Source organism: Canis lupus, chromosome 1 (genome assembly GCF_003254725.2).
Source record: "Canis lupus dingo isolate Sandy chromosome 1, ASM325472v2, whole genome shotgun sequence".
In the NCBI taxonomy this organism is placed as follows: Eukaryota; Metazoa; Chordata; class Mammalia; order Carnivora; family Canidae; genus Canis; species Canis lupus.
Genome location: NC_064243.1, coordinates 119,673,613 through 119,689,497, shown reverse-complemented (window position 1 = coordinate 119,689,497; position 15,885 = coordinate 119,673,613). Strand labels below are relative to the sequence as shown.

General features: G+C 38.3%; 1 protein-coding gene across 7 annotated transcripts in view; it reads left to right on the top strand.

Moving 5' to 3' along the window:
• The window catches only part of ZNF507 (zinc finger protein 507), a 39,443-nt gene that overhangs the window by 15,124 nt on the left and 8,434 nt on the right, over nucleotides 1–15,885 (top strand). For 5 of the 7 annotated variants that reach the window (XM_035704713.2, XM_025425255.3, XM_049096057.1 and 2 more), the window contains one exon: nucleotides 45–159. In XM_035704713.2, coding sequence (XP_035560606.1) covers nucleotides 45–159 — 115 coding nt within the window. Of the gene's footprint in view, nucleotides 1–44; nucleotides 160–4,954; nucleotides 5,130–6,747; nucleotides 6,979–15,885 lie in introns of those variants that run through there. The other 2 variants (XR_007403294.1, XM_035704729.2) reach the window with 2 other exon arrangements.

Below are 15,885 nucleotides of genomic sequence, written 5' to 3'. Positions count from 1 at the left end.
TTTAATCAAAGGATGTCACTAAAGGTCTCCAATCACTTGTCTAGGGAATAAGTCTTCAGTCCAGAAACAGTATAGATGTGATGTGTGCGATTATACAAGTACAACATACGTTGGTGTCAGAAACCACAGACGAATCCATAATTCTGACAAGCCATACAGGTAAGTGTGATGATCATAGAGTTTTAATGCTTGTAGTAGAATATTTTATAGTAAAGAAAAATGAGATAATTGAAGATTCATAGCATTTGTTTAAACACAAGTTCAGCGCAAAGAAACTCACTACTGGTTTCAAAAGTGTAGTTTGTTAAGGAATATGAACTTTAAGCTTGAGTCTTAGGACAATAGGCATTTTGTGTAGATGAAATACAAAGATATCTACATCTTTGTCAGTTTGATGTTTTCTGTTTCATGTGGGTATAAATTATAGCAATCTTCAGTGTTTCTGGTACATTTCAGTAATTTGGTTTAAGTACTCCATATTCCACCAAAAGATGCCTAAAACCTAAAAGCCATATAATTCCCAATGAAAGACACTCTTTGAAAATTAAGCTGTCATTTAATTTAAATTTGTTACTCGATTTTTCACAAAAACCCATTGTAATACATATTTTCAGGAAATAAAGGCATTCTCAGGTGATCAAGATAGAAAAATAGAAATCATTGTTTCTTAATTACACTTTGGCTCTTGAGAATAAGCTGCTTGTTGTTCATGTAGTAAAGATACAAACATTTTTGCAGAAGTTTGTCAGGCTGTCACAGAGCAGTCTGTTCTCGCAACCATGATTGATGGAGTATCAGGTTCCTACTCAAAGCGGAGACCGTCACCATGACTAATTGTGCCAGGCCACAGACATGAACTTTTTTAATGGCTTATCAAAACCTGTTTCACGTCTTAATTTCTCTCCCCAGCCTTTGTATACGTATGACACAAGTGAGTGTGGGAAAGTCACTATATTAGTAGTTAAATGAAAACCTGACAGACTGTGCCTGAAAATGCCATTACTTGATGCTGTAGTTGTGTCTGTATGTGTATGGCTTTAAATATATAACATTTGCTTAGTTTGCTAACCAACAGACTTATTTATAATCACCCTCCACTTTCAAAGTCCTGTAGCTCTGTGAAAGGTGATGGCCTTTCCTGAGTGTGTCTGTTTTTATTTCAAACATTTTTAACACTAGGATCCCTGAGAAAGATTTTTTTTCCCAGAGTACAATGAAGGCCATTAACAATAACTCCATGCCAGAAATTACAGATAAGGAGTGATTGGTGTTATTTAGCTTGTATCGTTTCTGATTTACTCTAGGAAGTATTTAGAAGAACATGATGGAAACAGGGGACACTGGTTCATCTGATAAGAGGAGAAAGCTATATCTTTATTTTTAAATCTAATGACCTGTGCCAAATCATGTGAGAGTAAAATAACATTCTCTGGGTTTAGAATTAGACTCCTCATTCCAATTCATTGAAAAATATTTACTGAGCAAATACTATGTTCCAGGTGCTATGTAGGCTCTTAGACTGGAGACTTCATGATAAAAAAGGATATTATGCCTCTATCGTGAAGTTTGTAGATAAACCGTAAATAAGTAAACTCTCAAATACACAATTACGATAAATTTATGAAAGATTCTGGGTCTGTAGAGAATCTACACATCACATCTACCTGAGTGGTCTTGTCCTAGGGTCTTGTACCAGTGGGCAACACACTATGATAACCCTCTTCCTCTTACAACACAGGTCAGTTACTTTCCAGGTTAATTCACACTATACTTTGTCACTGGGTTTGGCCTAAGTGCTCATGTCTTAGAAGAGATGTTGTATGTCCCCCTCCCTGTAATTATAAGCAACATTTTCTCCTAAGTCTTATTTTCAAATTGTCAGGTCTTGTTGACTCTATTTTTTAACCTCCTTTAAATACTTTAAATCCACATGGAATTGTGAATTAATGGGCTCTATTCCAGTATGTTTCAAGACTTTCTCTTCCTTGTCATATACTGCTTGCCTTAAGCTAAGCTAGTAAGCATTGCCTTCTCGAGATCTAATTTGATCTAAGTTATCACCGTAGTCTTTCTGGCTTATTGCATATGTGCTTCATTCGGTTTTGCCGCCTGATCCACTTAATAATCAGTTTGGCCTTATTTTCCCAGAATCTATGCCCTACACATTTCTGGTTACCTACTTTTTGTTAAGAACCACGCTCCCCAGGAGCAATGGTGAATTCCTTACAGAGTTAGAGTGCCTTGTTGCACAACTTCTAGTCTTGGCACAAGGGCAGAACAGACGCATTGGTGTTTCAATGTGCCTGTTATGTAATGGATTCTCTGCAGTATGTATAACTATTCTTTGTTCATGCCTTTACTTTTTATGTCACCATTCTCATCCTTCAGGGAACCCATTTGTGTGATCTGGGCAGTATAAAGCTTCACTTACTGGTTAAGAGCCCTGGTTCCAGGGGCAGATAGCCCTGGGATTGAATCTGAGCTCTCTTACTTAACGGCATTTATTACTGTGGGGCAACTATTTCACCTTGCTTTGCTTGGTCTCGTCTTTTCTAAAATGAGGATAATTAAGGCACCTGCTTTACAGGACAGACGTGAGGACTAAATTAAATACCATATGTAACTGGCACAAACTAAGCACCCAGTAAGTGGTGGCCAGCTAATCTCACTGGGCCCAGTTTCTAGCCTCATCCCCTCTGACTGATGCATTGTCTAACACCACCTCCCCCACCCCCAAAAATGCTGTTGACCTCTCATTTTGAGAAACAAAGAGTAATCCTGTTTCTGGATAGATGAGCATAGTTTATTTCTTTTATAAAAGAGATACTACACCCAGGTAGAAATACTGCCACAGCTGAGGTCCCCATGCTGTGTTGCCTGCCTTACAAGCAACCCAGTGTCTTATGTAACATTCACGCTTTAGAGTCTCAGGCCTGAGCCACAACCTATTCCCAGCTAGGTGACCTTCTGGCTTTTGTTCCAGGCTAATCCTCCTTTCCCATATGAAACTGGGAAGAATAATGCCTAGCTCATAAAGCTCTGTGAGGGTTGAATGAAGTCGTGTGTATTAAGCACCCAGCATATTTCCTGGTGCATTGAAGGAGCTGGTTTTCTTCTGCATTTGTAAGGTCATCTCAGAAACTGTCCTTTTCACAGAAGGAAGAGAGCCATTTGCCATTCCTTCGTGGGGACAAGGAAAGATGAAAAAGGCATCATCCCACCCCAGTCCTACCAAACGCAGCAAACTTTGTTTTTCAGTGCTTCATTAAGGAACATTCTGTATAAACCACATACCAATTGTGGTTATACCATACTTGGTGTTTATAACATTGACCCCACAGTTAAAGGGCTCCATTTAGAATTTTCAAATACTAAATCATCCTCCATTTCATTTAATATTGAAGTTGTAGAATTCCCTCTGGCTTCCAGTCCCCGGTATCACTTTTGTGACTGACTAGCTAGTAATGCAAAATGGGATGACAAACCATTTTCCTCAGGTTACGAAGTTTCCTTCTAACTATCTGAAGTTCAACTGCTCTCCCTTAGAAACACACTTGAGGGGTGCCTGAGTGGCTCAGTCAGTTAAGCATCTGACTCTTGATTTTGGCTCAGGATATGATCTCAGGGTCATGAGAATAAGCCCCACGTCAGGCTCTGCACTGGGTATGGAGTCTGCTTAAAATTCTCCCTCTCCCTCTGCCCTTCCCCCTTCTAAAAAAATTAAAAATTAAAATCAAAATAAACACACTTGTATTGGTCCTTATGTTCTGAAACTGCACCGTGGCATGGCGAGAGGCAGGAGGGGCAACACGACAAAGGAATGGACTTTGGCCTAAAGTGCTCGGTACACTACCTGGCATGTATTTGGTCTCAGTAAGTGTTGACTGATGCTTATCTCTATACCTGTTTTTCTTCTCTATGAAATGGCTCTGGTTCTGTAAGTTTTTATTGTATTTTGAAAATAAATGTACAGTGGTCTTACTGTGCTTTCTCTTCCTTAAGTAGAAGAGCTGCCCAGATGGGTATATTGAGTTTTTTTAGTCCAATTTTTAATATCTAGGCAAAATATACCCAATATTTCCCTAAATGTTTCAAAAATACACTTTTAGAATTAATTAGTTCACATCAGAATCTAAACAAAAACTCCAAACATTGCATTATTGGTAAGTCTCTTAAGTCTTTCTCTCTTTAAAATTGTTAATAATTTAAGGTCAGATATATCCTGAAAATTGCATAAACTGTAAATGTACAGCTTGATGGATGGATCACAAGTGAAACTCATCCTTTTTACCACTCAGACCAAGAAATTAGTCATTGCCAGCTCCTCTGCAGCTCCCTCTTTTTGGGGCCTTCTAGGCACTAACTACCTTTCTCCTCCCCTACTACTCTCTGCCTTCTACCCCTAACGGTCTTGACTAGGGTGGAGCCCAACACAGAGCTTGAACTCAGAACCCTGAGATCAAGACCTGAGCTGATATCAAGAGTCAGACACTTAACCAACAGAGCCACCCAGGTGACTTTTAACATCATAAATTAGTTTTGCCCTTTTTTGAACTTAATAGGAATGAAATCATACAGTACATGGTTTTGTTTTTTGGGTTTTTTTGGGTTTTTTTGGTTTTTTTTTTTTTTTTTTTTTTTTTTTAAGTTTATTTAAGTAAGCTATATACCCAGCATGGGACCAGAACTCATGACCCCAAGATAGAGTCACATGTTTTTCCAACTGAGCCAGTCCAGCACCCCACTGCACATTACTTTATGTCTGGCTTTTTTCTTTTTTTTACCCATCATCACTGTGTACAATTTAATGTAGTACTAACGCATTCCTTTTCGTTGCTATATGGTATTCCATTGTAAGACTAGCAATTCATTCTACTAGTGATAGATATTTGGATTATTGCCAGATTTTCTCCCTATTGCAAATAATGCCTTTTGAATTTTTTTTTTTTTTAAGATTTTAGTGCTATATTTGAGAGAGCATGAACGGGGAGGGAAGGGCAGAGGATAAGGAAGAAGCAGACTCCCCCTTGAGCAGGGATTCCATCCCAGGACCCTGGGATCATGACCTGAGCCAAAGGCAGACGCTTTACTGACTGAGCCACCCAGATACCCCATAGGAAACAAATGTGGTAAGACAAACCCTACTGCAAAATTTTTATCGAAATCTTTTTATGCATATTCAGATCCTAGTCAGGTCACTTCAGATTTTATAGAACATCCAGGTTCTGGTTTCTTCTAACTAATCCCTCAAGGCAGTTGTTCCTAATTGAATCAGATCTGGAATAAGGTAAGTAAGGTCTCAGGCTAGGGAATTAGGGTGTTTTAACCACATTTTTATTTTCCTAGGGTTATGGGACTGAAGTAACTGACCCATGAGCAATAGAAGAAAGCCTATGGGAAAATTCAGTCTTTGGTTTTTTAGCTAGATCCTGAGAAGCATTGGGTTTTCTGATGTGTGTTTTTTTTTTTTTTTTACACCATCAAGCAGTTAATTCAGTTTTCAGCAGACACTGGGCGGGGGGGGGGGGGGGGGGGGGGTGTCCTACAAATTTAATCCAGGTGTGACACTACCTGGATATAGCATCAGATCCCACTGGTTAAGGGCTCAGTTCCACAAGACTGTTCCTACTTCCATGTTGTCACCTGTGCTTCTGAATGACTGACTAGAAATCACATGTTTGCTAGACCAGCTCACAAAACTCAGGAAACCAGTTTACTTATATTTACCAGTTTATTATAAAGGATATTATAAAGGATACAGATGAGCAGCCAGATGAGGAGGTTTATAGGGCAAGGCCCAGGAGGGGCGGAACTTTCATGCTCTTCTCTGGGCATCACTCTCCCAGCATTTTCACGTGGTCACCAGCCCAGAAGCTCTCAGAACATCCTTTTGGGTTTTTATGGAGGCTTCATTAGAGTCATGATTGGTTAAATCTCCAGTCTAGTGTACAGGGTAATTGGAAATAAGGATGTTAATCATCTGCTGGTAAAATGATTAGAAATGATCTGTTAGGGATCCCTGGGTGGCACAGCGGTTTGGCGCCTGCCTTTGGCCCAGGGCGCGATCCTGGAGACCCGGGATCGAATCCCACATCGGGCTCCCAGTACATGGAGCCTGCTTCTCCCCTCTGCCTATGTCTGCCTCTCAATCTCTCTCTCTCTCTCTCTCTCTCTCTCTCTCTCTCTCTCTCTCTGTGACTATCATAAATAAATAAAGATTTTTTTAAAAGTTAAAAAATTAAAAAAATTTAAAAAAAGAAATGATCTGTTAAACATAGCCCTCTGTTTTGAAATATATTTTTTTGTGCTTTTTCTAGGTGTACTACCATGTATTTTAGTCAGGCTGGTATAGGGTCACCTGTTCATTTTCTATTTCATGACTTTTATACTATGAAGATTAATAAAGGGAGCCTCACTAGAAGGAGTCGCAGGTTCAGCAGAGGGAGCTCTCATGCCTGCCCTACCACTCATTGTCAGTTGCAGACCCCAGTAGGAAGAGAAGGACTTTACAGGTGGATACTACTTTACTATCCCAGCAAGAGATAGAAAAGCTTACCTCCCCACCACAGCCCCCCAGCAGCCCAGTCAGTGAGAGGTGATCACGGCTCAGCCAATGAAAAACCACTATGCTTCCAGCTCCCAGTTTATCCCAGTGAGTTTTGGGGGGGTTTTGTTTTGTTTTGTTTTATAAATAAAGGTCTTTTGTTTTTAACAGCCTTCCTAACTTCCTACTTTCCTCTGTTAAAGGACATCCCTGCCCTTTGTTCAGAAGACTTGGTTTTGCCAAACTCACTTGCCCTGGATTGCAATTCTCTGTTATTCCCAAATAAAGCACCATTTTGGGGTGCTAAAATAACTGGCAGCTTTATTTTTTTACGTTAATACCTTCATGAAAGAAGATTGACAAGTAAACAACATAATTTCAGAAAATAAATGTATAGTAAGTAAAGTGAATAAAACAAGATGATGGTGTAATAATAGATCACTCTCATTTTTGTAAACTAAGAGAATTTGGTTTGCTCCATGGACTTGTATAGGCAGAGTGCAGAGGGAATGGAAAGTGGGAGAATAGTGCTTTAGGTAAAGGAAACCTATTCATTAAAAAGCAGATAGAAATAGGTATAATAAGCTGCCTGTACATTACTTTGAGGTTGAGGTTCTCCTATAGTATCCGTCTTCTCTAATCAGTTGAAAATCATTTTAATAAGTGCTTAACCTTACCAATTTTTCCCACTTTTTCACACGTAGATCTTTCAATGAGTATTTACCATTGTGAGTGTGTCCCTTCGGTATAGCCTTTATACTGACCTAAGGTCAATGCTCCTAGAATTAGGACTTAGTCATTCCGTATGCAGCTTTGGCTTTCTCTCTCTCTCTTCCTCTCTTAGGGAAAATTTTAAGGACTTCTTCATATCAAAAGATATTGAGGGAGCATCTAGATGGCTCAATGAGTTAAACTTTGAACTCTGAATTTTGGCTTAGACTGTGAGATTGAGCCCTGCATCAGACTCTGCACTGGGTGTGGAGCCTGCTTGGGATTATCTCTCTTCCTCTCCCTCTGGCCCTCCCCCCACCCCACTCACATGTACATTCTCTGTCTCAAAAAAAATCAGATTTCCATAGTAAAAAGTTTTGTTTAAATAGATATTGAGGGATCCCTGGGTGGTGCAATGGTTTAGCGCCTGCCTTTGGCCCAGGGCGCGATCCTGGAGACCCGGGATCGAATCCCACGTCAGGCTTCCGGTGCATGGAGCCTGCTTCTCCCTCTGCCTATGTCTCTGCCTCTCTCTCTCTCTCTGTGTGACTATCATAAATAAATAAATAAAAATTTAAAAATAAATAAATAAGTGGATATTGAGTTTCTTTAGATTAAGTTTCAGTAACAACAGTGAAAATACGGCTTCTCCTTTGATTCTTTCAAATGAAGAATGATAATAAATTTCCTAATATTGAATTCTCTGTATTCCTAGAATAAGCCTCCCTTCGTCATGGTATATTATTCTTTTAATAAACTGTGGGAATCTCTTTGCCAGCGTTTTATTCAGGATAATCTGCATTGATATCCGTAACTGAGATTTGGTATGTAGTTTTTTTTTCAATTGCCCTTGCCAAGTTTCAGTATCAGTGTGATTCTAACTTAGTATAAAGACTTGAAACAACTTTTTAAAAATCTGTCTGCAACTTGAAGGCCTAAGCTAATTTGAATATAAAGAAACTGGCTATATTTTTAATTGACTTTTGACATTGGACCTGGTCATGCTTTTGTCTTTTTGTTTTTGTTTTTGTTGTTTTTTTTTTTTTCATGCTTTGAAAAGAGCATTGATATTTCATTTCTTCCTAATTTCTACTCTAAGTATCTTTTAAAAGAATGAACATATACTGGTACAAAAATTAGAGCTTATAGGCAGTGTGTTCTCATTGATTTTCTGTATCAAAAGCCTTAAATGCCTAAAATTCTTAATATATAACTGTCCACCTTTTTTTATTTTTTTTTATTTTTTTTTAAAGATTTTATTTTTTTTAATTTTTATTTATTTATGATAGTCACACAGAGAGAGAGAGAGAGAGGGGCAGAGACACAGGCAGAGGGAGAAGCAGGCTCCATGCACCGGGAGTCCGACGTGGGATTCGATCCCGGGTCTCCAGGATCGCGCCCTGGGCCAAAGGCAGGCGCTAAACCGCTGCGCCACCCAGGGATCCCTCCACCTTTTTTTAATAGTCTTTATTTTTTAGAGCAGTTTAGGTTCACTGCAGTATTGAACAGAAGTACAAAGACTTCCCATATACTCCATGTCCCACACATTTATAGCCTCTTTCATTATCAACATTCTCAACCAGAGTGGTATATTCATTACAACTGATGAACCTGCACTGGTAAATTAGCATCATCCAAAGTCCATAGTTCACTCTTGGTGTGTTTAGACAAATTTATAATGACATGTATCCACCATTATATAGTAATCTATTACGCTGAGTAGTTTCACAGCTCTAAAAATCCCCTGCGCTCCGCCTTTTCATTCCCCCGCCACACCTACTCCAAACTCCTAGTGACCACTGATCTCTTAACTGATTCCATAGTTATGTACCACTTCTTCAGCTTTGTTTACCTGCAATATTTTTTGGCTATTCTAGATCTTTTGCCTATCCATATAAACTTGAGAGGCAATAACCACAAAATACCTTGCTGGGATTTTTATTGGAATCACATTGAATGTGTAGATCAAGTTGGGAAGAAATGACATCTTGATGATACTGAGTCTTCCAATCCATGACTATAGAATATCTCTGCATTTATTTAGATCTTTGATTTCTTTTATCAGTCTAGTAGTTATCCTCATAGAGATTTTATACATATTTTGTTAAAATTAAGTATTTCATTTGGGGAGTGCTAATGTAAATGGTATTGTGTTTTTAATTTCAAATACCACCTGTTCATCACAGGAATATAGAAAAGTGATTACTTTTATATATATTAACCTATATCCTACAGTCTTGCTATAATTGCTTATTAGTTCCAGGAGTTTTTTGGTCCATTCTTCTGGATTTTCTGTGTAGACCATAATGTCATCTGCAAAGACTTTTATTTTTTCTTTCCCAAACTGTATGCTTTATTTCCTTTTCTTGCTCAATTATATTAGCTAGGACTTCAAATACAATGTTGAAAAAAGTGGTGAGAGGGGGATATTCATCTCTTTCTCCTAAACTTTAGCAGGATAGCTTCAAGTTTCTCATCAAGTATGATGTTAGTTATAGTTTACTGTAGATAGTCTTTATCCATTTGAAGAAGTTCCTAGTTTGCTGAAAGTTTTTATCAAGAATGGGCACTGGATTTTGTCAGGTGCTTTTTCAGCATCTATTAATATGATCACATGGGGCACCTGGGTGACTTACCGGTTGATATCTGCCTTCGGCTCAGGGCGTGATCCCGGGGTCCTGGGATTGAGTCCCAAGTCCAGCTCCACTCAGGGAGCTTGCTTCTCCCTCTGTGTGTCTCTCATGAATGGATGGATGGATAGATGGATTAATGAATAAATAAATAATTTTTTTAATGTGATCACATGATTTTTCTTTACCTATTAATGAGATCACATTGGTTCTCAAATACTGAACCAGGCTTGCATACCTGGGATAACTTGGTGGTGGTATGGGATTTTTTTATACATTGTTGTATTCAGTTTGCTGACATTTTATTGAGGATTTTTGCATTTGTATTCATGAAAGGTATTGGGCTCTATTTTGTTTTTTCTTGTAATGTCTTTGTCTGGTTTGAGTGTTAGAGTAATGCCAGACTCCAGACTCAGAATGAGTTCAGAAGTGTTGCCTCCCTTAGCTTCTGAAAGAAATTGTAGAGAACTGGCATAATTTCTTTCCAAATACTTAATTAAAAAAAAAAAAAAAAAGTGAACCCATCTGGACGCAGTGCTTTCTGTTTTAGAAGGGTTATTAATTATTGATTTAATTTCTTCTTTTTTTTGTTGTTTTTTTGTCTTTTGCTTTTTATTTCATTTATTTTTTTTAAGTAGGCTCCATGCCCAGTGTGGGGCTTGAACTCATGACCCTAAGATTAAGAATCACATGTTCTGCCAACTGAACCAGCCAGGCACTCCAAATTATTTAATTCTTCAATAGATACAGGGCCTCTTCAGATTGTTCTTTTTGTGTGTGAGTTTTAGCAGATGGTGTCTTTAAAGGAAAGGTCTGTTTTACCTAGATGATCAGATTTAGGAAGATAGAGTTGTTCATATTATTCCTTGATTACCTTTTAATGTCTATGAGATCTGTGGTGGTATCCCCCCTTTCATTTCTGATATTAATCACTTGTGTCCTTTTGATCTTACTGATCTTTTCAAAGAACCAGCTTTTGGTTTTGTTGCATTCTCTATTGATTTCCTGATTTCAGTTTCATTGATTTCTGCTCTAATTTTATTTTTTCCCCTACTTATTTGGATTTAATATGCTCTTTTTTTTCCTAGTTTCCTAAGGTGAAAACTTAGATGACTGATTTAGATTTTTATTTTTTTCTCTATATGCATTCAGTGCTATCAGTTTCCCTCCAAGCAAGCAGTGCTTTTGCTGCATTCCACACATTTTGATAAGTTGCTTTTTCATTAGTTCAAAATACTGTAAAATTTTTCTTCACATTTCTCCTTTGACCCGTGTGTTATTTATAAGTGTACTGTTCAATCTCCCAAGTATTTTGAGATTTTCCACTACCTTTGTTATTCTACCTTAATTCCATTATGGTTTGAGAGCAGACATTGTATGATTTCTGTTAAATTTGTTCAGGTGTGTTATGGCCCAAAATGTGGTCTGTCTTGGTGAATATTCCATGTGAGTTTGAGAAGAATTTGTAGTCTACAGTTCTGAGTGAAGTCATCTATAGATGTCGGTTATATCCAGCTAATTGATGGTGGTATTCAGTTCCATTATGTCTGCTGTATCTCTATGATAGACAGATGCGTCAGTCTTCAACTACAATAGTGGATTCATCTGTTCGTCCTTGCAGTTCTGTCAGTTTTTGCTTCATACGGTTTTATCCTTTGTTGTTTGGCACATCCATGCTAACCACCATCTGTCTTGGAGAACTGACCCCTTTGTCATTACGTAATGCCCCGTTTTTCCTTGATTACTTTTCTTTAACTGAAGTCTGCCTTGTCTAAAATGAATATAGCTGCTCTTTCTTTTAATTAGTATTAGTATGATATATGTGTCTCCTTCCATCTACTTTTCCTCTCTGTGTATTTATATTTAAAATGGGTTTATTATAGACAGCACATGGTTGATTCTTGTTTTTAATCTACTCCCACCAACCTCTGTATTTTAATTGGTGTTGTTAGACCACTGACATTCAGAATTATTGTTGATATAATTGAATTTGTATCTACCATATTTATTACTATTTTCTGTTTGTTGCCCTTGTTCTTTGTTCCTATTTTTTTCCTCTCTTTTTCTGCTGTTTGTGTTTTTGATTGAGGATATGGTATGATTTCATTTTCTTTCCTTTCTTAGCATGTGAGTTACGTTTCTTTTTTCTACTTTTTTTTAGTGGTTTCCCTAGACTTCGAAATACACATTTTCAACTAATCCAGATCCATGTTCAAATAACATACCAGCTTCATGAATAGTACAAATACCTTATAATAAAATAATCCTAATTCTTCTCTCCCATCCCTTGTATTATTTCTGTCATTAAAATTTCAGTTATACCTAAGAATGTGTGTGTGTGTGTACACACACATACATAAGCGTATATAAACAGGTACATTGTTGCTATTACTGTGGACAAACTTCCTTTTTTTTTTTAGATTTTATTTGTTCGAAAAAAAGAAAAAGATTTTATTTATTCGTGAGAGACACACAGAGAGAGGCAGAGACATAGGCAGACGGAGAAGCAGGCTCCTTGCGGGGAGCCCAATGCAGGACTCGATCCTGGGATCCTGAGATCACAACCTGAGCCAAAGGCAGATGCTCAATCACTGAACCACCCAGGTGTCCCAACAAACTTATTTCTTAGCTCAATTAAGAATAAGGAAAATGTGGATCCCTGGGTGGCGCAGCAGTTTGGCGCCTGCCTTTGGCCCAGGGCGCGATCCTGGAGACCTGGGATCGAATCCCACGTCGGGCTCCCGGTGCATGGAGCCTGCTTCTCCCCCTGCCTATGTCTCTGCCTCTCTCTCTCTCTCTCTCTCTCTCTCTCTGTGACTATCATAAATAAATAAAAATTAAAAAAAAAAAAAAAGAATAAGGAAAATGAGGGATACCTGGGTGGCTCAGCAGTTTGGCGCCTGCCTTTGGCCTAGGGCGCGATCCTGGAGTCCCGATCGAGTTCCACGTCGGGCTCCCGGCATGGAGCCTGCTTCTCCCTCTGCCTGTGTCTCTACCTCTCTCTCTCTCTCTATGTCTATCATAAATTAATTAATTAATTAATTAAATAGAATAAGAAAAATGAGAGTTCTTTTTACTCTTCCGCCTTCTCTGACACTCTTTCTCCTCATGTATTTTCAGGTTTCTGGCCTGTATCATTTTCCTTCTTCCTGAAGAATTTTTTTTTTTAGGGTTTTATTTATTTATTCATGAGAGACAGACACAGAGGGAGAAGCAGGCTCCCTATGAGGAGCCTGATGAGGAACTCAATTCCAGGATCACAACCAAGCCACAGGTGGACCCTCAACCACTGAGCCACCCAGGTGCCCCCTGAAGAACTTTTTAAAACATTGCTTGCAAGATAATTTCTTACTGGTCTACAGGCAACAAGATGCTTTAGTTTTTTTGTTTGTCTAAGAAAGTCTTTATTTCTGCTTTACTTTTGAAGAATAATTTTGCTAACTGTAGAATTCTAGGTTGGTTGTTGTTACCCTCAATACTTGAAATATTTCACTCCATCCTTTTGCTTGCCTGGTTTCTGAGAAATCAGATGTAATTTTTGCCTTTGTTCTTCTATAGGTGTTTTTTTCCTCTGGCTTCTTTTCAGGATTTTTTTTCTCTTATTTTTTGTAGTTCAAAAATGATATACCTAGATGTACTTTTTCTGCCATTTATTCTGCTTGGTGTTCTCTGAGATTCCTGGACTTGTGGTTTGGTGTCTGGCATTAATTTGGGGAAATTCTCAGTTATTATTATTTCATATATTTCTTCTTTCTCTTTTTCTTTTCTATCCCTGTTACATACATGTTCCACCTTTCTTTGGTTGTATATTTTGTTTTTCTCAGTTTCCTTTCTGTTTGTTTTCCAATTTTGGAGATTTCTACTGAGATATCATTAAGCTCAGAAGTTCTTTCCTCAATCATGTCCAGTCTACTAATAAGTCCATGTCCAGTCTACTAATAAGCCCATTAAAGGCACTCTTCGTTTTTGTTACATATTTTTTATCTCTAGCATTTTTTTGGTTCTTAGACTTTCCATCTCACTGTTTTCATTACCCATCTGTTATTGTATATTGTATTTATTAGCACTCTCAGCATATTAATCATTGTTTTTTTTTAAGATTGTATTTATTTGACAGAGAATGAGAGAGAGAAAGAGAGAGCACAATCAGGCAGTGGCAGGCAGAGGAAGAGGGAGAAACGAGAATCCCTGCTGAGCAGGGAGCCCAACATGGGGCTTGATCCCTGGACCCTGGGGTCATGACCTGAGCCGAAGGCAAACACTTAACCGACTGATCCACCCAGGTGCCTCAGTCATAGTTGTTTTAAATCACCAGTCTAATAATTCCAATATTCTACCATATATGAGTCTTGTTCTGATGCTTGCTCTGTCTCTTTAAACTTTGGGGTTTTTTTTTTTTTTTTACCTCTTAGTATGTCATAATTTTTTCTTGATAGCCAGGCATGATGTGCTAGGTAAAAGGCAGTGCTATAAATAGGCTTTTAGTAATGTGTAATACGGGCGGAGAAGGGAAGCATTCAGTAGTCTGTGATTAGGTGTCAGTTTTTTAATGAGTCTGTGCCTCTGGATTGAACTTTACATGCACTTCTCAGTCCCCCACCTTTGGTGGGACAAGATAGCTGGAGTGGGCTGGAGTTGGGTATTTCCCTTCTCTCTGGCCACTGATGCTTCAGGAAACTCCAGCAGGCGAGGCTCTGATTAAATAGTTCATCCTACAGGTAGACCTGTTAAGGACAGAATGCTATGGCATGTTTTGAAGTTCTTTTACCCCTCCATCTGCCAAAACAGAAGGATTTTTCTCCAGCATTCACCAAGAACTTGATAGAACTCCAGGAGATAAACTCAGAAAAGTGTGGAGGGTCCCCAGTGATTGCATCCCTTCACAGTTTTAACTCTTACCATTGTATACCTTTAGCCACCAGCAAGTCATCAATTACTTCAATCTTATGTGCTGGACCAGAAACCAGAAGTTTGTGATTATATTTTTTTTCATAAAGTGATAGGGAATTGTGGATGGAATTTCACCAGTCCCATCAAGAATAGAATTGTGCAGCCATAAATATTTTATTGTAGAAAATTTAAGTTATATTAAGGAATATTGATAAAATAGTTACCTGTATGATCCCAATTTTATAAATATATGTATTTTAAGACTATGAAACACCCATCAAAATGATAATATTGGTTACATCTAGTGGTTAAGCTATAAATGATTTCTTTCTTTGTATATTTTTTTATATTTCTAATTTCCTACTAGGATTTTTGAAATCAGGAAAGTGAGTTATTTTTAGAAATAAAGCAGTTCAGTGATACCTGAGTGGCTCAGTCATTTAAGTGTCTGACTCTTGATTTTGGCTCTGGTCATCATCTCAGGGCTGTGAGATCAAATCCTACATCAGGCTCCACACTCAGTGGGGAGTCTGCCTGGATTCTCCCTCTCCCTCTGTCCCCCCCCCGCCCCATCCTACAAGCTCCCCCCACAAAAAGAAACAATAAATAAGTCTTTAAAAGGGGGCACTTCATTGAGCACGCACATCTTTGCCTCAAATACCAATAAAACTGAACAAGAGAAATGGCTTAGAGAAATGATTGATCTATATAGGTAGATAAGTAAGCCTAGACCATCTTGAGTGCCAGAATGTAAGGGAAGTGCTCAGTAGACAAAACCATGGAGTGTGTCAGCAGTACTTGGGAGCCAACTGGAGGAGCCCTTAGTGATTTCAGCAATAAAATAAATAATATAGTATTATATCCCGAAGTAAAAAATATCCGGGAGTCCAGACTGACATTGATTGAATAATAAATGGATGAGAATAGAGAAAGCTCCTATGCAGAATTCCTAATAATTTATATAGATAGTCTACTATTGGGAGATGGACTATAATTCCCATTCCTTAAGTGAAATATGGGTTGCACTTTGTGACTTTCTTCCAAAGTATGCAGTGTGGAAAGGGGATAAGAAACAGTAACTTTCCTGTGGAGAAACTTGACGTCAAGGTG